The sequence below is a fragment of the Corythoichthys intestinalis genome, chromosome 10 (genome assembly GCF_030265065.1).
Source record: "Corythoichthys intestinalis isolate RoL2023-P3 chromosome 10, ASM3026506v1, whole genome shotgun sequence".
Classification (NCBI taxonomy): Eukaryota; Metazoa; Chordata; class Actinopteri; order Syngnathiformes; family Syngnathidae; genus Corythoichthys; species Corythoichthys intestinalis.
The window spans coordinates 56,330,001-56,354,158 of NC_080404.1; the positions used below are offsets into that span (position 1 = coordinate 56,330,001).

At 38.6% G+C, this 24,158-nt stretch overlaps 1 protein-coding gene across 1 annotated transcript in view; it reads left to right on the forward strand.

Annotated features, from left to right (window-relative positions):
* The first annotated feature begins 1,711 nt into the window (after positions 1-1,711).
* anapc1 (anaphase promoting complex subunit 1) overlaps positions 1,712-24,158 on the forward strand; it is a 93,227-nt gene continuing 70,780 nt past the window's right edge. The window contains exons 1-13 of the mRNA XM_057848783.1: positions 1,712-1,880; positions 4,847-5,086; positions 9,898-10,062; positions 10,137-10,179; positions 10,593-10,690; positions 10,758-10,840; positions 16,372-16,445; positions 16,510-16,649; positions 16,810-16,967; positions 20,644-20,775; positions 20,841-21,044; positions 23,009-23,113; positions 23,208-23,298. Of these exons, the coding sequence (XP_057704766.1) occupies positions 4,871-5,086; positions 9,898-10,062; positions 10,137-10,179; positions 10,593-10,690; positions 10,758-10,840; positions 16,372-16,445; positions 16,510-16,649; positions 16,810-16,967; positions 20,644-20,775; positions 20,841-21,044; positions 23,009-23,113; positions 23,208-23,298 (1,509 nt within the window). The 5' untranslated portion in view covers positions 1,712-1,880; positions 4,847-4,870. The remainder of the gene's footprint in view (positions 1,881-4,846; positions 5,087-9,897; positions 10,063-10,136; positions 10,180-10,592; positions 10,691-10,757; positions 10,841-16,371; positions 16,446-16,509; positions 16,650-16,809; positions 16,968-20,643; positions 20,776-20,840; positions 21,045-23,008; positions 23,114-23,207; positions 23,299-24,158) is intronic.

The window sequence follows — 24,158 nt, forward strand, 5'->3', positions numbered from 1 at the left end:
TTTACTTCCAATTTTCTAAAATGGCGACAATCAACAAAAATGAGCAATGACTGCGACGGGCGATGCTTCAATGATAGATGGAAATACACAACAACTATGTCTGCCTCATTTGCAAAGAGACAGTCGCTGTTTTTAAAGAGTTCAATGTGAGGCGATATTACGTCGCGAGAAATTGAAGCAACTTGAAGCTAATTTAATTTTACAGCAGCAGTATTTCGCAAGAGCCCGAGAGTCGAAAGAGAACGCCACAAAGGCTAGTTGCAAGATTGTTGAAATCATTAATTTAAAAAAATAATAAAGCAAATGTGACACACAGAATGGCTTACTAAAATTTGCTTAAATATATTCTACGTAAAGGACGTCAGCCAAGGTCGGCCCCCCATATTTTTACCACACCAAATCTGGCTCCCTTTGCAAAAATTTTGGACTCCCCTGTGCTAACCACTTGGCCACCATGCTGAAAACAGCTGTAAGTTGTTTCAGCTAATATATATTTGTATATGCATTTGTAATTAAGTTTGCAGCTACAGTTTGTGGAGTTATGTGTGAGCAATTTGCTAAAAGGATTGTAAATACGTTAGCATTCGTAGCATTTAAGCTAGCAGACTTTTATTAGCCAATCAGGCTAATTTAATCTACAAATTTTACATATTGATCAGACTAGATGGACGTTTGAACACCAATTGTTTTGTGTCAAATGTTTTTTTGTGAAAATGTGTGTTGTTTTGAACATACAGTATATGTGTTACAGCTTTACAAATTGTCAAAACTGAAAATTTTGGAGTGATGGGGTCAAAGGTCACAGGGGTCCAAAAAGGAATTTCTGATGGGACTCTCAGAGTACTCCTCTTGGTTAATATGTAATAAAATCATATAAATGTCACAAATTTACTCCTCAGCTATTTTTTTCAGTCTTCTTCAACACTATAATTCCATAAATTAAGATAGATTATGAGTAAAAAAAATAATAATTTGGGGCCATTTAAAAACAAATCTTAATAATCATAGTTTTAATTTGAAATAATAATAATTCGCTGCTAACCCTCCCAGGTCAAGTGGATTGGACGTCTATCACTGTCATTGACAGCTTATGAGTTAATACATCAACATTCAATAGATCAATAACTAGATAATGTTCATGATTTTTTTTTTATTGAACAATACAAAACATACAAATAACAAACAATACAAAACAAGTAGTTCACATAGTATATAACTCTCTCAACATATTTACATCATAAGACGTACAAAAATAAATAAATAAATAAATAAAAATAATAATTCAAGAGGAAACTAATTTTATGCTAAACAATTTTGCATGAGCTTCTATAGTAGACTTGCATTTATTATTTTGTATCATATTAAGTGACGTGAAATATGATTCAAATTCAACCCAAAAATGTTAAAGTTCGGATTTACGTTTTGAAATTTAGATTTATGAATACGAAATTTCCCGAGCAATATATAGAGATGTAATATAGTAAATATTTTTTTATCTTTGGAGTCAAACACAGTAATGATCTTTTTCCCCATTAAGCCAATGTTTAGTTTAGTTTGACATAAAATATATTTTTGAAGATCCGTCCAAAACTTTACGCTAATGGGGCAACCATAAAACAAAGGAGTATAATATTTATGAATATATCGTAAAACTTCGTAGCCGTGACGTTTTCACGCTCCTTGCTGTGATTGGTGGAAAGGCGGAAGCGGATGAATACCGGGACAGCAAACATGTCGGCGGTCAATTGAAAAGTTGTCGCTAGTCGGCATTGTGTGTTTTTCTTTCTTTTCGATGTTTAAACTTTGCATTCAAGCCGCACCTTGATACGTTTAATAGACAAGGACTCCACGATAAGAGCCACAACCTTCGTTATTATCAGGTTGGTGTTTGCGCCTCCTGTTTACGAAAACTGAGAGGCTACTGTTAGCATAGTTAGCATGATTCGTGAACGCATGACCGGCTATTTACGCGTGAATAGCTCACCTGTCAAAACGCCTGTCCACCCCATCAATGCACAGTACATAACATAGCATGTCGATATACATAAATAAAGATAATAACTAACCGCGTTTGAGCTGGCCGAGTTTCCTTTTTATGACGATAAATTAGTGATTTCAAGGAATATTCCTGCAGAGGCTGTGGGGAGATTGTTGCAATGCATTTATGCGGTTGGTGTCGTTTATTTATTTTATTTGCAGTTTTAAACTTGCTAATGTCAGATTTTCACCCATTTTTTTGTTGGATTATGCACCATTTGATGGATAATCCAAAGTAAAACTAGTAGCAAAATGCAACAAATTCAGCACGGTTCTGCTGAATTTGTTGTTTTGATACTGGTTTTGCTGCAACAGAAACCAGCAAGTTGCCCCCCCACCAGACGCCAATTTATAGAAAATTTATGTCGTTAGTTTGTGCTCGTTTGTGTAATATGGTAATATATTGTTGAGTAGGATTGGGAACCTCTTGGTACCTCACGATACGATACGGTTTGCGATACAAAGCTCACGCGAACGATGATCTGACGATATGGCGATACAACGATTATCAATAAATAGGTCAGGAAATCATTCTAGGTTATTCTAAAAACAACTAATAAACAGAAGAACAAGCTTGTGCTGTGAATTGGAATGAGTTTATCACGAGTAGACGTCCAATCCATATGAAGTGGGAGGGTGGCAGTCATTCGCTGCCATCCCTCCCACTTCAAACGGATTGAACGTCTATGGCCGTCAGTAGCAGCCAATGCCAGGCAATGAGGTCATTTTGGGCCATTTACCTGTTGATTTTCAGTTACTTTCTGTTGATTTTGGGGTATTTTATGGGTCACTTACTGTTTATTTTGTGTTACAAAACAGGAAATGACCTGGAAATGCCCTAAAATGAACAGCAAGTGACCTATAAATAGGGATGGGAATCGAAATCCGATTCCAATTCGGAACCGGTTCCGAGTGTTTCGAGGCCTCGACATCATAATGAAAAAGCCTTAACGATCCCTTTAACGATCCCTAAAGACGCATATTGCGTCGTGACGTGTCTTGTTGTCCAGACGCATCAAACTAGCATGGCGCCAAGAACCACTCGCTCCAAAGTTTGGCTACACTTCACCAGGAAAAAGGGTGAAAATGAAAGGTTACGATAGTTTAGTACGAGCATTGCCGCCGTAAACATAACAATGACAGCACTTAGGTTCGAATGCTCGAAAGTTTGTCTTCACTTCGCGTCCTCACCGAGACGCTAAGGCTCAGTCCTGGCTATACAGCTAGCTAAACTCCCAAATAACGATGCAGGAGACGTTGGTATAATTTGCTGACTTTATTCAACCATCACTTGAATCTAAAAATAGAAATGAAACAAATCAATTTCGTCCCCAATAACAAACAGGTTTGCATCAACGTAAATCAGCGATGATTAGTTGCGAACAGTAATAACAAACAGTTAGCATGCGTTCGCTAGCATTAGCACATCGTTTAAACCACTACACAACTGGATTTAAATGTCTGATCGCGAGTGGAAACACACAACAACAACACAGAAGATGATACATACTGGCTCTGTAGTTATTTTACAAACATTAACAAAGAACCTAGGCTCGTGGCAGTGTTTCCCTTTCTCACTAACTCGCTCACTCGCTTGGATGCGCATTTCTTCTTCGGTGTAAGCGCGCTCTTCTTCACGTGAGCGCGTTCTTCTTCGCGTGAGGAAGCGCAAGGGCGCCACCACTTAAGCGTGAAAGCACCATAAAAACTAAAAGGCATGCATTTCAATATACTGGTAAATACAAACAGGGGTCCCCAAACGACGGCCCGCGGCTCCATATTTGGTCCGGCCCCCTGAACAATTCCAGAAAGCATTTTGAATTTTTTTGTTTTTTTTTCTCCCTCAGTAGTGTTATTTATTTCCTGGCCTTTTTCAGTGAATAACTCAGAGAGGGTTATTTGATTATTATCTATTTAATTAATAGCGCTATTATTATTTATTATTATTTTTATTTTATTTACTTTTGTTCCGTGAAGAGGGTTATTTGATTGTGGCTTTCTGAAAAACAATAATTTTTTTACATTTATGCACTCCTGCAATCGTCACACTTTTTCTGTTACAAACTGACCCCGGCCTCTCATCAGAGAAGGGAAAAGTTATGTGGCCCTCACAGGAAAAAGCCAAAGGCAGGACAACGACCTATATGCCAAAATATACCAATATTTTTTATTTCTATTAGATAAATGTTTCAGTAAAACGTATTGCCACAGTTAACATTGAGGCTTTGGGCCTCTTTTGACCTCGTTGTGAGTTTGAAAGGTTTTGACTTCTGATTAAACAAACTTGATGCCAATCAAAATCTTTGTTCTTCTTTTTCCCGAAATTAGAATCGATAAGAGAATCGATAAAGAATCGAATCGTTAAGCAATATCGAGAATGGAATCGGAATCGTAAAAATCCTATCAATTCCCATCCCTATAAATGCCCAGAAAATCTGACAGAATGCCTGTGAATACTCTGGTTTCGATTAAACGAACGTTCCCAGTCTAAATGGATTGGAGTCGAGCACCATCAAGGCAGCCGTAGTTAGCTACTGTTTGGTAGCGACTTGTTGGTTCCATTTTTTTTTTTTAGACATTGACACCTTTTTAAAATGATATCTCGATTCTTGTAGGAGCATAACGATAACCTTTTGGGATACAAAATATCACGATATATCACCATTTCGATATTTTGTCACACCCCTAGTGTTGAGTGATTTCCTGACCCATGTATTGATAAATGTTTTACCGCTATTTGTGAGATTATCGTTAGCCTTGTATTGTGTGGTGAGGTTCCCACTCCTAATAACGCCCCATTATTTTTCAGAAATAATGCTGATATCTGGGACTCATGTCGGACGTCGTGTATGAAGAGACAGCCACGATGATTGCCGCAGGGGAATTGCATCCGTTTGTCCCGTTTGGCCGTGATCACTGCAGGAACCACCCCAACGCTTTCAACCTGCAGCTGCGGGAGCTGCAGCCCGCCTCCGAGCTCTGGTCGTCGGACTGCGCCGCCGGCCTGGCCGGCTCCCTGCAGGAGGTCAGCCTCCAGGAGAGAGAGAGGGTAAGACTCAACTGAGCATTATTATGTCAATTCAAATCATATTTTGAGACGACTATACAGTGTACAACGGGCGTGCAACCCGATTGTTCGTTCCGCGGGTTACGCCTCCTCTCCTCACTTCCTTTCATGGTCCAATATGAGTTCTTACCAAATGCGCTCCTGCCCTCCAGTGGCCAGTTTTATTGCTTTAGAATTGATTTTGAGCGTTGTGCTTTGGAGCAAAGTTGTATCAGAACGTAGAGATGTCTCTTGTGGAAAAAAACATGTAAAAGACGTATAAATATGTTTTTGGGACACTAAAACAATTAAAGATGGAAAAATCTCCCGAACGGTATTTTAATGCCAACGGAGTTCGTCCGGCTTCTGTCATTTCCATGCCCCCACTTCGGAGAAGGAGGAAAGAGTGTAAACAATGGCGCGCTGGCATTCTCGGTGGACAAACCCGCCGACGTCGAGCCAAGCCGAAGAAAGCACATTCTCGGCGGGCACGCGAAGAAGACCGAGCGGGCTGGACTGGCCAGCCAAAGCGGACGATGTCAAAGCGAGGGGTGTGCCTGTTGCCAAGCCGAGGAAGGCAGATTCTCGGCGGGCATGCAAAAAAGACCGAGAGGGCTGGATCGGCCAGCCAAACTGGCGAGGTTTTTTTATCCACCGTCCTCACATTCTTTCTTTGAAATCTCTCGTCAATTTTTCTTTTCCGTCCACTAGGCCTGAACGATATTGGAAAAAACTATTGCTGCGATTTTTTGGGGGTTTGCAATATATTGCGAGATTGTATTGCAATATTAAATATAAATATATATATTAGGGCTGTCAAACAATTAAAATTTTTAATCGAGCTAATTACAGCTTAAAAATTAATGAATCGTAATTAATTACAATTCAAACCATCTATAAAATATGCCATATTTTTCTGTAAATTATTGTTGGAATGGAAAGATAAGACATATACATTCAACAAACGGCAGATAAGTACTGTATTAGTTTATTATAACAATAAATCAACAAGATGGCATTAATTATTAACATTCTCTTAAAAGCGATCCATGGATAGAAAGACTTGTAGTTCTTAAAAGATAAATGTTAGTACAAGTTATAGAAATTTTATATTAAAACCCCTCTTAATGTTTTCGTTTTATTAACATTTGTAAAATTTCCCCCCCCATTTTTTTGTGTGTGTGTGTGTGTGCTCAATGTATTTATTCAGCTCTAGCACTGGAAAGAGATACATATAAGACATGTTTTTTCTCACTTTTTCCCCCCAAAGTATGATTTTAAAAAATGTGTGTGTATATATATATATGTATATATATATATATGTATATATATATATATATATATATTTATAAATGCTTTTTAAGCACTTCAAATGTAATAAATATGATCAGTTTTAAACATAACTGTCCCACTGAATCATTTTTAGACAAAAATAAAGTACTGTAGTACAAAAATGCTTGGCTTTATTAAATTGTTCTGTTTACCTAACATGGCTGTGACTCTTGGAGTGACATGTAGAAATTACAAACTCCTCATAATCACTTCTGGCATTATTTTATATGTCTCGAACGTCTCCACATTCTCCCCCCACAGACACACACATTCATTCCAGCCTGCGCTTCCTTGCAGAAACTGTTTAACAAGTTAAACGATGATTGACTGATTGCTGCCCGGCTTCTTTGGCCAGATCAAAGCCATCATTAACTTTAATAAGCAAGTGCAGCAGTGACTGAGAGCTGGGAAAGGGTTGAGAGAGGCTGTACGAGCGAATGAAAGAGAACAAAGGTTTGTGGATTGGGGAAATTTTTTTAAAAAACTATCACACGTTCTTCACTGACCCACCCCCATACTTCACAGTGGGTATGAGGTGCTTTTCAGCATGTGCATCAATCGTGGCACGCCAGACCCACTTAGAGTGTTTGTTGCCAAAAAGCTCAATCTTGGTCTCATCTGACCAAAGCACACAGACCCAGTTGAAGCCCCAATACCGCTTGGCGAACTCCAGACGTTTGCGTTTATGATTGTGAATGAGGAAAGGTTTTCTCCGTGCATGCCTCCCAAACAGCTTGTTGGTGTGTAGACAGCACCTCATACCCACTGTGAAGTATGGGGGTGGGTCAGTGATGCTGTGGGGCTGTTTCGCTTCCAAAGGCCCTGGGAACCTTGTTAGGGTGCATGGCATCATGAATGCTTTGAAATACCAGGACATTTTAAATGAAAATCAGTTGCCCTCTGCCCGAAAGCTGAAGATGGGTCGTCACTGGGTCTTTCAGCAAGACAATGACCCTAAACATATGGCCAAATCTACACAGAAATGGATCACCAGACACAAAATCAAGCTCCTCCCATGGCCATCTCAGTCCCCAGACCTTGTTTTGTTGGCAAAAGGGGGTTGTACAAAGTATTAACACCAGGGGTGCTAATAATTGTGACACACGTTATTTGATGTCAAATATTTTTTTCTTTATGTGGGATTTTTCCCCACTGAATGAATGCACTGGTATTGAAGGTTGGATTTTTCTCTTTTTTTCCATTAAGGTCCCATATTATTTGAATTAAAAGAAAAAATATTAGAAGCTAAAAAACACATCTAAACCAGGGGTGCCAATAATTATGGAGGACACTGTATAACATACACATACGTTGCATGGCGTGCGGTCACATGTGTTGCGTATACGTTGCGGGTGTTTGCGGTCTTTGTGTTGGCGGTTGAAAACTATATCCGCCAGTAGAGCTGGGAATCTTTGGGCACCTAACGATTCGATTACGATTACAATTCATAGGCTCCGATTCGATTATAAAACGATTATTAATGCACCCCCCCTCCTTTTTTTTTTTTTTTTTTTTTTTTTTTTTAAATTAAATGTTTTGTACATTAGTTCCAAAATTGTTCAAAAATCCTCTCAGGCTAAACCAAACTACTATTTCAGAATCAAGTTAACATATAGCAGTAAACAAATATACAAAAATAACAGTAAATAAAAAACTCCAGTCCCCATTTTGTAACAGCAGCTTTAAACTACATTCAATTAATTTAATGTTGTGAATCAACTGTTAAAGTTGTTAAAATTGCTCCTGTTATTCCATAATTTCCCTTTTGTCTACTTTCGAGATGTGAAAGTTTTAAAACTATTTTAAAGATAGATTCAAGTCAAAATTTTACCGATTTAGGAGTATTTTAGATAAAAAGTTAATTAGGTTTGCTTGGAAGGTTCGCTACTACAGCCTTGCAGGGAAGTGTACTGCTTTAAGATGGCGGCCGTTTACTAACGCTCACATCTAGCTTTTTGTAGATGTGCTACTCACGCTACCGAATAAATGGTGCATCTAGTCCTATATAAATTATATCTACCATTACATTATGTGGATGACGTACTTTATAGCAGCTTTTCGGCAGCAGTCAGGTATGTTGTTGTTTTTTTTTATCTCGTGGCAAGAGTTGAGCTAGAGCCGTGAGTTGAGCATTGGCATTACCCGAGGGGCCGGGTAATGAGAAGCATGATGTTTAGCTACTCTCGCTGCGTTCTTCCTCGTTGCGCCCCAAAGACCGTGCGGCGCGCTGAGTGTGTTGTACTTCCGCTTTACTTGGCATATTTCAATAATCGGAATTTGGATGTTTGTGAATCGTTCTCGAATCTTCCATGGCCGAATCGCGAATAATCTAAGAATCGGAAATTTTGCACACCTCTATCCGCCAGCGTTCCACACCTGTGCTAAGTAAGTCATTGATTTATACGCGCATAGTGGTGACGTCATCGCCCATATTGGCGGCACTGCCACATTACGTCACTCAACACAAAAACTGCTCCAACAAAATTTATGAAGATATTACTACCAAAGCATTTGGTAATTACAATAATTTTCTGGGAGAAATTGAGCATTATCTGACAGAATTTGTTTATTATGACAATAAATCCTCAAGATGGCCTTTACATTATTAACATTCTTTCTGTGAGAGGGATCCACGGATAGAAAGACTTGTGACTTTGTATATTGTGACTAAATATTGCCATCTAGTGTATTTGTTGAGCTCTCAGTAAATGATACTGTAGCCATGCCCAAATGCATGATGGGAAGTGGAACCATGACTGTGCGTAGTGCTACCAATTGATATATCTTCTCTGCGTTGGGAAATAACATAAGGTGTTAAGAAAAAGATCAATTGCTGCCTTGCTTCCCCAAATTGCTTCCCATGATATTTCTAATCGTAGGGAGAGGGATTGTAAGGCTTTAGCCAATTAAAAAAAGGCTCCAAAGGCTGCCAAAATTCACTCTACTCATTTCACGCTACCTTTTATCTGTCTATATAGGTAAAACGGCGCCATTACAGATGGAGCGCGACAATGCGTGAGTGGGTCGTGCAGTGCATGCATTAATTGCGTTAAATATTTTAACGTGATACATTTAAAAAAAAATTAATTACCGCCGTTATCGGGATAAATTTGATAACCCTACCTTAGGCCTGAACTAAAGACTCTGGATGAGTGTAACATATTATGTCTGTAATGTTAAATACAATAAGAAAACGATTGAATTAAAAAAATATATATAAAAAATTTTAAAAAAGGCATGGCCGATATTTTTTTGCCGATTCCGATACTTTGAAAATGACGTGATCGGACCCGATCGATCTCTACTAATAACATATTTTATTAAAGGAGAACAATCGTGGTTTATTAGAGCCTACAAGTCTTTAAGTCTGAGGTTTCCTTAAAAGAGTAGAATATCCTAGAATAATTTCCTGTATCGTATCGTATGGTGAGCTACCCAGAGGTTCCCACACCGGAATTATAGGTAGTGTATTTGTTTTGTAGGAAAGCTGGCAGCTGAGGAAAGGCTACGTGGAGTCCCTGGAGCAGGATGTGGAGTTCGAAGAGGAGCTGTACGCCTCCGGGAATGTGGTGGTTTGGACCCGCGGCAGCCGGGGGCAGAGCTCCAACGTTTACAAGGCGTTCACTGTGGACAGTCCCGTAGAGCAGGTAACCGTTTTAGGAAATGGAGTCCAAATTCACGCAGATGAGATAATATATCATTTTTTGTCTTATATCTGCAGGCATCATGGTGTGACTTTCCTGTTCTTCATAGCAAGAAAGACGGTACTGTGTCATCACGTTAGGGATGTGCGATAAGAAAAAAAAACTTTATATTATACTGATAAGCCATGATTTAATTTGTATATTATTTGGTGATTAACTATTTCCCCCTGCCAAAAATGCATCAAGTAGTGCTGCAACCTAAAACTATCCAGTGTGAACTCACGTACTATTGGCAGGGGGAGCCATTTTGCTAAAGGGGCACCTTGAGGCTGATTTGTGTTCCTGTGGCATTCTGAATTCAATCGATGTAGCAAGTCAACACAAATTGGCCGCCATCTGCTGGCTAAAATGCGTAATACGGGAACAGGTCTATTTATGCCGTTTTATATTGTACAGCACAACATCATGTCCTACAAGTTACTTGAGAAATGGTGTGAAATTAGTAGATTTAAACTACCTGTGTTGATTCACAGAGGATACAGTGGAGCGTACGGTGTGCATCGTGCAGAACGGATGCATTAACATCCACACCGTGACCGGCAAGGATTTCCTCTCGCCTCTGCCGTTCCAGGTGAGACCCCCGTCGGATTTTAATGCAAGCGGGGAAAAAAAAAAACACTTTTTGTGCTCTTCCACAGGTGTCCAAAGTATGGCCGACCAAGTTCGGACTTTTGCTAGAGCGTAAAATCACGGCAGCTGACGGACAGTTCAGCTCCCCAGGGTAAATGTTAGCACACACACATGAATCTGTTCATATGTAAATTAAGACTGATTGATGCTAGCTTTACATGTAGTCATCATCATTTAAAAAGTAAAAAAAATCCGGACGCTGAGAGGCACAAAAGTTTTGGCAAAAAACGTATGGTTGGGCCAAAATTTGCCAAAAAATGACCCATTTATTTCTTCTTTTCCTTTGGGCTGAGGAAGTGAACCCTAAATGACCCCAAATCAACAGGAAGTGACCCTGAAATGTACCCAAATAAACACGAAGTAACAGCGAAATAACCCGAAATCAATGGGAAGTGCACCCAACATGCCCCCAAATCTACGGGATCATGTGACTCCTCAAAATCCATAGGAAGTGACCCTGTGTGATGCCCCTGGCCGTTTCATTATTGTTTTTTGAGACTTTCAGTTAGCTGATTGTCGCCTCCGCCAGCTGGCATCCTCTCCTCCCAACGTGACGAAAGCGGATCGACGCCGGATGGACAGATGATGTCGCTTCCGCTGATTGGCCACGAAAAAGGGCGCCAAGCTTGAAAAGTCAGAAGCTGTCAACTGACAGCCGAAGTCGCATTTGGTCCTCCTCACCAAGTTTGCTCGCCATTCACTCTCGTGTGCGTTTGATCGTTAAGCGGTGAAGTCTTTTGTGTTTGTTCATTATTGGATTGTTTTTGTTCACCACTGTAAATAAGAGCACTGAAGCAGTGGGGGTAAGCTGCCATTTTTGTTCAACACTTTTTCTCCTGTTTTGTTTAGTGGAAGAAGCTAGGTTAGTGGCTGTCTTTTTGTTCTTTCCTTTTACGATCAGGGTTTAGTTAGCGGGTGGGGTTGAAGTGTAGATTCCTTTTGTTGGTTGTTTTGGCCTGGGCTTACTCTGAAGCCGCACTTCTTCCACATTTTGTATATATTGTTCATTGCGAGTTTGACTGTGTAAATAAATTTGTGCCACTTGTGAACTTGTGTGGCTGGTTTTATGTTACGCCCTTAGCGAGCCGTCCGTGGGACGTAACACCCTGGAATGGTTCAAAATCAACAGGAAGTGACCCAAATGCCCACAAATCAACGGGAAGTGACCCAATATAAACCAGGCATGAAAATCACTCACCTTTTGGCGAAATTCGCTGTTTTGAAGTCAAAAAGGGTGACCTACGTGAATTGTGTAGCTCCGAGGAGAAAACTTTTAAGGGGGGGGGTTCGTAATTCCATCTAACTAACGAAATATTTTATTGAAGCTGCTAAGCCTGTCACGATATGCAATGAGTCCATTTGTCGCAAGGTAAATAAAAATGAGGGCGATAATTTTCACGGCTTCACCGCGTGCATGCATGCATACTTTTGTGCGTGCGTGTTGATGACATATGAGACTCCAGTTCATTTCACAGATGTTTATTGGCAATCAACATGCCGAAGAATTACAGTTCAGACATACAAAATAAGGAAACACATGAATATTAAACACTGTAAACTAGAGCTGAAACGAATACTCGAGCAACTCGAGTTTAAAAACTGACCCGAGTAATTTTATTCACCTCGAGTAATCGTTTATTTTGACAGCTCTAAGCATCACGTTTTAGTCGGACTACTTTTAATGCGGGACAACGCGCTGATGTCACGTGCGTAGAGGAAGAAGCAAAAAAAAAGAACAACTTACTGCAACCGACAGCCACTCCAAACGACGCCGATGTTGCTAAATACTAGCCCGCACGATGCTACGTTGGTTGCAGGTAGCGTCTAATGAGTCTCATAGAGATCACATGTACAGTATGTTGAACTAGATGCGAAAGGACAGACTCGGCCACGTCTGGGCAGCGTTAGTAAACAGCCACCATCTTAAAGCAGTAGAGCGCTAAGCGCTAATAAAGAGCGCTAAACGCTAATAGATAAAGATTAACGTTACTGTCACAAGCTCACGTAACGTTAGCCCTGCGGAGCGCTACGTTTCTTTTAATTATGACCACTGTCGATGCGTGGCTAACGTGTCTTTCATACAGGGTTTAACTTAACATAGCGTTGTGGAGTGATGAGGGTGTAAAATAAAAACTTAATAATGCTAACTATCAATTTTCGCTCAGTAGTCATTGCTGGATAAAACACCAAGTAGCACCCTAATGTGCTCCAATACAGCCTGTGTCATACATATATTTTGAACACTGCAAAAACTCCAAATCCTATCAGGACTTACAGTTTAGACTAACTTAAAACTTAACTAGAACTTAAAAATGGCTTTACACTTTTGGCCAGAAATCTGGGTACAAACTAAATATAACTAAAACACAGGTCCTGTGTGTGAACTACACACCGAGCAGCTCCATCAGACAGAAATATAAATTAAAATGGGACTTGGGAAATATAAAATATCTTGGAGTCTTTATTACACAAGACCTGAATAAGCTATATGAGATAAATTACCATAAAATCAACAACAACATACAGAAAGACCTGTCAAAATGGCTATCAATAACTTCAGATTTCAGCTCAAGAATAGAGGCAATAAAGCTGAATATACTACCTAGACTGTTGTACCTATTCCTCTCTCTACCGGTTCGGATCCCAGACTCTCAATTTACAGCATGGGATAAGCAGATCTCGCGATTCATTTGGGAAGGCAAAAGACCTAGAGTCAAATTCAAAACACTCCAACTAGAGAAACTAAATGGAGGCCTTGCGTTACCCAATTTAAGAGAATACTTTTATGCTGCTCAGTTGAAATACATGGTATGTTGGTGTTCTCCAGAATATTATGCTAAATGGAAAAATATAGAACTCACCCAGAACAAAAGTTTACCTCAGACCAGGTTAGGAGGAAAACACTACAGACACCAGGAGGACGACAACTTCACTCTTTCTGAAACACTAAAAACTTGGACGGACATAGTTAGAAAATATAAACTTGAAGGGGACTGCAGGTTATTGCTATGGCCCTCACAGACAACTCTTTTCAGACCAGGACAAACTGACAAAACCTTTACAACATGGACAGATAGAGGTATCACAGCCATATGCACACTGACAGAAGGTAACATTTTTAAATCATTTGAAAAGGTTAAAAACGAATTTGAACTAGAAAACAAAGACTTGTTTCGTTTCTTACAACTCAGACACTTTTTTGATACACAAGTGAAAACTGTTATATCATCAGAGAGCAATGTGCTGGTTAAAATGATGACGGATGCCTATAAGGAAATGCCTTCCAAAGCTGTCTCTAAACTATACACATGCCTACAGAAATGTAATGGCAACACTTCACTGTATATAAAATCTAAATGGGAAGGTGAATTGCAGACCAAAATTTCAGAGTGTGATTGGAGTCTATTATGCAAAACACAACACAGCTCTACAAGCTCCAAACGCTGGCAGGAGTTTGGCTGGAAAAATCTGACACGTTTCTTTATCACGCCTCAAATTAAAAGCAAACAGACTGGACTACAACAAAAATGTTGGAGACAATGTGGAAGCTATAACGCCAATCACAGTCATATTTTCTGGTCATGTGCCAAACTACAATCTTTCTGGGATGATAGTATTGGACTTTTGGAGGACATCTTAAATTATAAGGTTCCCAGGGACCCACGGGTTCTGTATCTGGGATTGATCCCAGAAGGAGTTGTTATGAAAGAAGATAGGTACCTCTTCAAAATAATGATTGTCGCCTATAAGAAGGCCATTACAAGAAACTGGTTAAAAAGTGATGCTCCACAAACAGGACACTGGATGGACATTATGGAGGAGATCTACGTGATGGAGAAAATGACCTTTCATCTGCGAATCAAAGCAGGTGACTTTACGCAAAACTGGAGAAAATGGACATTATTCAAAGACAAAGACAATGCTCACTCAACTAAATGAGAATTTATATGCCGCCCTTGTACTATTTTATTTTGTAATTTTATGTTAGTTTGTACTGTCTTTGTTCCTGTTGTTCATATATATATGTTAGTTTGTACTGTCTTTGTTCCTGTTGTTCATATATATATATAAAAATAACAAAATAAAGAGTTTAAAAAAAAAAAAAAAATGGCTTTACACAAATAAAAATTCAATTGAAACACGTGGGAAAAAATCCTAACTTTTAAGTAATGTGTGTTATCAAGCGTAATTGCATTTTTAGGTATATATTTTAAATAAGATCTAAAGGTTTTTTGAGTGAAAGCAGTGAATTATTCTTTCTTTTTTAAAAATTCTAGTTACATGTGAGATGCAATTCTTGGCTGTTTTTAACAATATACATCGAAAATAAAGACATTGATTGACTGAAAATGGTTCAAGATGAGATGAAATGTCTTGTTTTCTCAAGTATATTTATAATTGTTCTTCACCTAAAAATATATTTGTTTTATCCGATTACTCGATTAATCGATAGAATTTTCAGTCGATTACTAAAATATTCGATAGCTGCAGCCCTACTGTAAACGTTAGCTTGCTACATTGAGACTAATGATAGAAAAAAAGACAACCTACTTTAGCCTGCGATAAAACATTGGCAGTCTTCTCCAAAATGCAAACTTGCAGTTAAAAGGTGACACTTCAAAAGTTTAAAAATCGCTGGTTAACAGCATTTGTAAACGAAAAATGAAAAGAAAAAAAATCTATGGGCGACACCACGCAATGACGAAAAGTGTTTTATGCGCAGTGTGAAGCTGTTAGCGGTTTAGCGAATGTACTTCCGGTGAACATTTATTTATTAATACTATAATATGTAAATACTATAATACTGAAGAATTCAGATTCTTCTCTAAGAATAGCTTTAAAATGAAATAGTTTTTGAAAAATATGATTGGCAACGAATTTTATAATTATTATTCATTCATTCATTTTAATACTAATAATAAAAATGCTAGATGTTTTTTAAGAATTGTTTTGAATAATGTTCGAAAGGCGAAGTCAGTGTTCTGAAACTGTTTAAATTCCATTCTTTTGCACTTGTAAATGCTATCAACATTTGACCTCATTGTTTATGTGTGATTAATTATTGTTATTTACATGTTTATTTGTACTTTATTAAAGAATTTAAGTGTTCCAAAATGTTTTTGTGAATTAATAAACATCAACAAAAATTTAATTGCGGGATTAGTAAAAAAAAAAAAAAATTAAAAAAAAAAAAAATTTATTAGTCGACTAATCGTAAAAATAGTCAGCTGACTAATCGGGAGAAAATTAGTCGTTCGGGACTGCTCTACCGGAACATATTTCCTCCACACCCTTCTCACCTTTTAAACCCCTGACCCATTTTCATGCCTGATTAACAGGAAGTGACCCCAAATGCCCACAAAATTGTGACCCAATATGTTTACAAAGTGAACCGGAAATTCCCCTAAATCAACAGGAAGTGACCCTGGAATGCTTCATTCATTGCTTGTGTGTTTTAAAAAACGCTCTAGAAAGAAATTGTGTTGTTATTATTAAAATGTACAGGAAGTGACGTAATTTCTACAGTAAGTGAACCTGAAAGGCGCCAGGAGTTGCATTTTCTAGTTTACTGTTTATTTCATCTTGATTCCTCCTAATCCCGAATCTTTTGTTCCTCCACAGCGAATGTCTTCCCACCGTCTTCAGCATGCTGCATCCAATAGATGAGGTGGCGCCATTGGTGCGCAAAACCACAGGTAAAACTCACGAGTGGACTCTCAAACCGTGTTGGGTTTTTGTCATCTATTGCTTGCCTTGCAGGTGACAGCTCTCACGTGGAGTACATCTCCGACACCAGCACTAAGATCATCTTCACGTGCTGTCGACCCTCCATCTTGGTCTCTTACAACAGTGACCAGGGAACGCACTCGGTGTGGTGCCTGCGCAAGGTCACGCACGAGGTATAAGATGACCTTTATGAGTCTTACAATTGGAATATTCGCAGCGGAATGTCAGATGCTAGCAGTACGAGTACTACCGTTGCTGATACTAAAATTCTTCTTAAAATGGGCTCATTTTTGGATACTTTTGACCAACCCGACCTCATTTAACCCTCGACAGGAGCGCTGTAGCGTGCTCGGTTGTCCGAGCAAGCCCTTCGGAGAACCGCTGGGCTCCCTGGCAACGGGGGTCCTTATGTCGCACCTGCGCAACTCCTCCCACCTGGAGTCCCCGTGCAGCAGCAAGGCATCCAGGTTCAATTCCAGTGTTGGAGCAAGGTATCGTGAATGAAGCTTTAAAGGTTTGGTTGTAGTACACCGTGTATGACCCTAACCCTAACCCTGTGACTAACAAACTCAGCTAGCCAGATGGATGCTTAGCATAGCAGCTTTGACAATGCAATTATATACAACTCCTAGCAAAAAGTATGGAATCACCAGTCTCGGACGAGCACTCACTCAGACATTTTATATGTAGAACAAACTCAGATAAAAAGCTTGAAAAAGTAATGAACGAGTTAAAAAGTGCAACCATTTAGCATTCAGAGACACTAAAAGAAATGAATAAAAAAAATTTGTATAGGTCAGTAAATGTTACTTATATAGAGCAAGTTCAGGGAAATATATATGGAATCACTCCATTCTGAGGAAAAAATATGGAATCATGAGAAACAAACAAAGAAATAACAATCAAAACACACCTGTAGTATTTGGTAGCACCACCTCTGGCTTTTATGACAGATTATAGTCTCTGAGGCATGGACTTGAAGAGTATTCGTCATCAATTTGGTGCCAACTCTTTTTGATTGCAGTTGCCAGATCAACCTCGCAGGTCAGAGCCTTGTTGTGGACCATTTTTTTTTTCCAACTTCCACCACAGATTTTGAATAGGGTTGAGATCTGGGCTATTTGCAGACCATGACATTGACTGGATGAGTCTTTCTCCAAGGAATGCTTTAACAGTTTTAGCTCTGTGGCATGATGCATTGTCATCTTGGAAAATGACAAACATATTTTCAATTGAAGGGATAAGAAAGCTGTCTAAAATTTCAATGTAAATGTGTGCATTTATTGAAGATTTAACCACAGCCATTTCCTCAGTGCCTTTGCTTGACATGCAGCCCCATATCATCAAGGACTGGGGGAATTTTGATGTTTTCTTCAGGCAGTCATCACTGGAATGGCACCAAACAAAAGTTCCAGCATCGTCACCTTGTCAAGTGTCAAGAATCTGCATTGGACAAGGTGATGATGCTGGAACTTTTGTTTGGTGCTGTTCCAGTGAGATTTCCAAGACTGATGATTCCATACTTTTTGCTAGGGGGTTGTATAACGACTCTGAATCGCTGACCGCTAAACACAATGAATTAGAGCTGAAACGAATACTCGAGCAACTCGAGTAACTATAGTTTAAAAACTGATCCGAGTAATTTTATTTACTTCGAGTAATCGTTTATTTTGACAGCTCTAAGCATCCCGTTTTGCTCGGACTACCTTTAATGCGGGACAACGCGCTGATGTCACGTGCGTAGAGGAAGAAGCACAAAAAAAAACAAAAAAAAACAACACTGCAGCCGACAGCGCTACAAACAACGCTGACGTTGGTAAAATCTAGCCCGCATGATGCTACGGTGGAAGCAGGTAGCGTCTGATGCGTCTCATAGAGATCACATGTATGTTGAACTAGATGCGAAATGACAGAGTCAGAGGCGTTAGTAAACAGCCGCCATCTTAAAGCAGTAGAGCGCTAAGCGCTAATAAAGAGTGCTAAGCGCTAATAAATAAGATTAACGTTACTGTCACTAGCTCACGTAACGTTAGCCCTGCGGAGGGCTAGGTTCCTATTAATTATGACCACTGTCGATGCTTGGCTAACGTGTCTTACATACAGGCTTTAACAAAACATAATGTTGTGGAGTGATGAGGGTGTAAAATAAAAACTTAATAATGCTAACTATCAATTTTAGCTCAGTAGTCATTGCTGGATAAAACACCAAGTAGCACTGGTCCCTAATGTGCTCCAATATAGCCTGTATCATACATTTATTTTGAACACTGCAAAAACTCAAAATCCTATCAGGACTTACAGTTAGACTAATAAAATGGCTCGACACAAATAGAAATTCAATTGAAACACGTGGGAAAAAACCCTAACTTTTAAGTGATGTGTGTTATCAAGCGTAATGGCATTTTTAGGTAAGAAATATATATATATATATATATATATATATATATATATATTAGGGCTGTCAAAATTATCGCGTTAACGCGCGGTAATTCATTTTTTAAATTAATCACGTTAAAATATTTGACGCAATTAATGCACATGTCCCGCTCAGAAAGTATTCTGCCTTTTGGTAAGTTTTACAGCAAGGCTTTTTGTGCTGTCCAACAGCGAACTCTTGTGGTCGCTTTGCGACATGGTTTATTGTTTTCTTTCCAGTTCATTATGGCTGCATGACGTCTCGGGCTGATAATGTTGTGCTTATATGATCCTTGGACAAGATTTGTCCGTAAGTATGGTTGTTGTAAAGAATGTACATATTATGTTAGTAAGCGAAATGTTATATTTTTTGTATGAGACGCTTTTTGTTTATGTTTAGTTAATCTGTATAGCGTGCTAAGCTGACGTTGTTGCTAATGCAATGCTTGTGTACTTTTTTTTTTTGTAGTTTTACGACGGTCTAAAGAGGACAATGGTTTGAGGCCATTTTATTAACAAATCAGATGAAAAAGGAAGAAATCTGATTATTAAGGCGTCATTCACTAGCTGTCTAGCTTTGGAAAATACGCTTCAGAGTGAGGACAGCAGACAGATTTAAATGACAGTAGAGTGAAATGCCCACTACAGTCCTTATGTAACGTATGTTGTATATATCCATCTTGCGTCTTATCTTTCCATTCCAACAATTTATTTTACAGAATATATATATAATTTACAGAAAAATATGGCATATTTTATAGATGGTTTGAATTGCGATTAATTACGATTAATTAATTTTTAAGCTGTAATTAACTCGATTAAAAATTTTAATCGTTTGACAGCCCTAATATATATATATATATATATATATATATATATATATATATATATATATATATATTAATATTAGTAAGATCTAAAAGTTTTTTGAGTGAAAGCAGTGAATTTGTCTTTTTTTTTTTTAAATTCTAGTTACATCTGAGATGTAATTGTTGGCTGTTTTCAACAATGTACATCGAAAATAAAGACATTGATTGACTGAAAATGGTTCAATATTAGATGAAATGTCTTGTTTTCTCATGTATATTAATAATTGCTCTTCACCTAAAAACATATGTTTTATCCGATTACTCGATTAATCGATAGAATTTTCAGTCGATTACTGGATTACTAAAATATTCGATAGCTGCAGCCCTACAATGAATGAAGGAAATAAAGAAGCACGATGTTAGCAAGAAAAAAAGTCTGCAATTTAGCTTGTTCATTTAAAGCCGCATGCTTCAAAGGGAAATAAATAGGTAACAGTTTATAGTCTAAAAATATCTTTTAAATTTTTAGACAGCTCCTTGCTATACAATTGTTTATTCTGCTAGGAAAAGTTGCTAAATTTCCCATGTATTTTTAGACTTCATCCATTTTGTGAGGTCACTTTAATGGCTTCTTCCACACGAAGCTGATACAAAAATACCTTAATGGACCAAGATTTGTCAACTTTGACCAGAAAAGGGCCTTCCCCAAACTGCTGACAAAAAATGCACAAAATTGTCCAAAATAGCCTCTTCTTGCCCCAAATTGAGGCTGAAGTAGTACCACTGTGTAATCAGCACGCGATAACACACTGGTGTGAATTGAGCTAAAATTAGCTTGTCACAAGCAGACGTCCAATCCATGTGAACTAGGAGGCTGTCGGCGAATAATCGGACGTCATCGGAAGCCAACGCGTTGAAGAACAATCTTTGCTTGTGTTTTTAGCGCTGCCATCGCTGCCAACTCTCCTCTTCACTACAACAATCTGCACAGCCACCAGAGCCGAATCACCATGTCCTCACAAGTGGGACCGACCCGCATCCATTCCCCGGGTATATCCAAGATGGCCGATCTCAGGTAAGTGTTTTTATCCGTAAAAAGTCTGAGAGAAAGACAGTCAGCATGCTCTTTTTTCCGCGCAGTCGCGATCACTCCCCGGGAATGGCTGCGCCATCCTTATCGGGCGGGGCTCGCTTCAACACGACCCTCCACGTGTCGTCGCCAGTGGGCCCACACCACGGCGCAGCGCACTCGCCCAACAGCACCATCAGCGAAACTGTGATGGGACCGATTATACCAGAACTCTGCATAGATCACCTGTGGAGCGAGACGGCCGCCTGCCACAGGTTGGAAACCAGATTTGGTGTACCGTAATGTTCAGACTATAAGGCGCAACTCACATAATCTGACACGAAAACGGCATTTGTTCATTTTATTTCACATTTATTCCCAGTGGTTTTGATTAGCGAGCGGCCGATATGGATTTTTCAGGATGAATACCGATTAGTACAGGTAGTCCCCGGGTTACGAGTTTCGTTCCTACGCTGGTGATGCAACCTGGATTGCCGCGTAAATTGGAATTAATCCTTTAGATACCCTTACAAAACAAATATCCAAAATGACAAAAGGTATTGTATTTTAATGATGGCGAGTACACTGCCCTCTGGTGGCAGCATTGGGTTTGGCCCGACATAAGGTGTAAGTTGTTTCAGCTAATATGTTTTCTGTATGTGTTTGTAATGAAGTTTACCGCTGCAGTTTGTGTAGTTGCATGTGAGCGGTTTGCTCTTAGAATTGTAACTACGTTAGCATTCGTAACATTTAAGATAGCGGATTTTTGTTAGTCAAATTAGGCTAATTTAATCTACTAAATGTATGTAATGGTCAGATTTAGACTAGGGCTGTCAAAATTATCGCGTTAACGGGCGGTAATTAATTTTTTAAATTAATCACGTTAAAATATTTGACGCAATTAACGCACATGTCCTGCTCAGACAGATTTAAATGTCAGTAGAGTGAAATGCCCACTTGTTAATTGTGTTTTGTGGAGTTTTGCCGCCCTCTGCTGGCGCTTGGGTGTGACTGATTTTATAGGCTTCAGCACCCATGAGCATTGTGTAAGTAATTATTGACATCAACATTGGCGGGCTACTAGTTTATTTTTTGATTGAAAATTTTACAAATTTTATTAAAACGAAAACATTAAGAGGGGTTTTAATATAAAATTTCTATAACTTGTACTAACATTTATCTTTTAAGAACTACAAGTCTTTCTATCCATGGATCGCTTTAACAGAATGTTAATAATGTAAATGCCATCTTGTTGATTTATTGTTATAATAAACAAATACAGTCCTTATGTACCGTATGTTGAATGTCTATATCCATTTTGTGTCTTATCTTTCCATTCCAACAATTTATTTTACAGAATATATATTTAATTTACAAAAAAAATATGGCATGTTTTATATATGGTTTGAATTGCGATTAATTGCGATTAATTACGATTAATTAATTTTTAAGCTGTAATTAACTCGGTTAAAAATTTTAAACGTTTGACAGCCCTAATTAAGACATGTTCAGATTACCGGTTTCAAGGTATACCGTGGTTTGAAAATGTCACGGTTTCAAAGCTGCAAAAGTTTTCATCATACTTTGACTGTCCCTACAGTATTAGATATTTTTATGTCCCAAAAATGCAGGGAGAAATCCCCTGCTTGCAGCTGCAAGGCTCAACCCTCGCCCACCAGTTGTTGCTCAGTGTCAGTGAATCAGTTGTGGTACATGATGGCTGGAGGAGGTGAAACTCCTGAACGTTTTTTCCCCCATCAAAGAAAATGAAATCGCTGGTATGGGAAGACTTCAGCTACAGAAAAGTTACAGACGACCGCGGGTTAGAGGAGGAGGGCCAACCGACATGTAAAACATAACAACTTATTTATTAAGAGGGGTTTTAATATAAAATTTCTATAACTTGTACTAACATTTATCTTTTAAGAACTACAAGTCTTTCTATCCATGGATCGCTTTTACAGAATGTTAATGTTAATGCCATCTTGTTGATTTATTGTCATAATTACAAATTTTACAAAATTACAAATACAGTACTTATGTACAGTATGTTGAATGTATATATCCGTCTTGTGTCTTTCCATTCCAACAGTAACTTACAGAAAAATATGGCATAATTTAGAGATGGTTTGAATTGCGATTAATTACGATTAATTAATTTTTAAGCTGTGATTAACTCGATGAAAAATTTTAATCGTTTGACAGCCCTAGTTAAAACTAATATTTGATTGCTTTTCAGCCTGGACAGAGAGATGAGCAGCCAGGCCGCCAAAGTGTTCCTGACCTCCGACCTCTGTGAAAACCGCTACCTGTGCTTCCTGGTTGAGTCGCACCAGCAACTCAGGTCAGACAAGCAAGTATTGATTTGTTGTTGTTGTTCTTTCTTTTTTTTTTTTTTTATAAACACACTGATATCCTCTTCTATCGCCGTCCCTCAGATGCGTGAAATTCATGGAGAGCAACGATATGTCTCAGCTCATTTTCACCTCTGTCACGAGCATTGCTGCTAAAGATGCCGAGCCTCTACAGGTAAATGGCTCATTTTTAGTTTTTCAGACTATAAGTCAGTTTTTTTTTCATCGTACGGCGCGACCTATACAGGTAGTCCCCGGGTTACGACATACTAAACTTACACAATTTCGACTTTGTGACGCCGGAATCTCGTCCGCCATTTTGTCTCCATTTTTTTTTGTTTTTTTGTGCGTTTTCAATTGTGGTCAAATGCATGGGGCAAGTTAATGTTTATTAGTCATAAACATAAATTGAAGAAAAAACTGATTTAATTTCCTTTTTATTTGTTTCATTCTGCAAGTGTTGATTTCATGAGCAGCTGAATAAAATCAGCAAACCACACGTAGGTCTGACAATGTTATTTCATAGCTTCGCTCTCTGACTTAGCTTCCAATGTTTTTTTTTTTAGTTGTGTAAACAGTACTTTTTTGTACCTCAACAATTTTTGACTTTACTACATTAATATGACGTGTTCTGTCCTCACCTGCCACCAGAGGGCATTGTATCGTCCATCATGAAACAATACAATACAGTACTTTCAAACAAACAGTTATTTTGAGATTTAGGGGGTATTTAGGGGTGCTTAAAGGGTTAATTCCGATTTATGTGAAATTTTGGGTTTCGTCGCCAGATAGTAATGGAACTCGTTCGTAACCTGGGGACTACCTGTACATGTATTTTGATAGTTATTTTGAGATTTGTGGGGTACTTAGGAGTATTTAAAGGGTTAATTCTGACTTAAGCGGAAATTCAGGTTACGTTGCCAGCGTTGGAATGGAACACGTTCGTAATTCGGGGACTACCTGTAGTCTGGAGCGACTTGTGTGTAAATTATGAACACATTATTATTAGGGCTGTCAAACGATTAAAATTTTTAA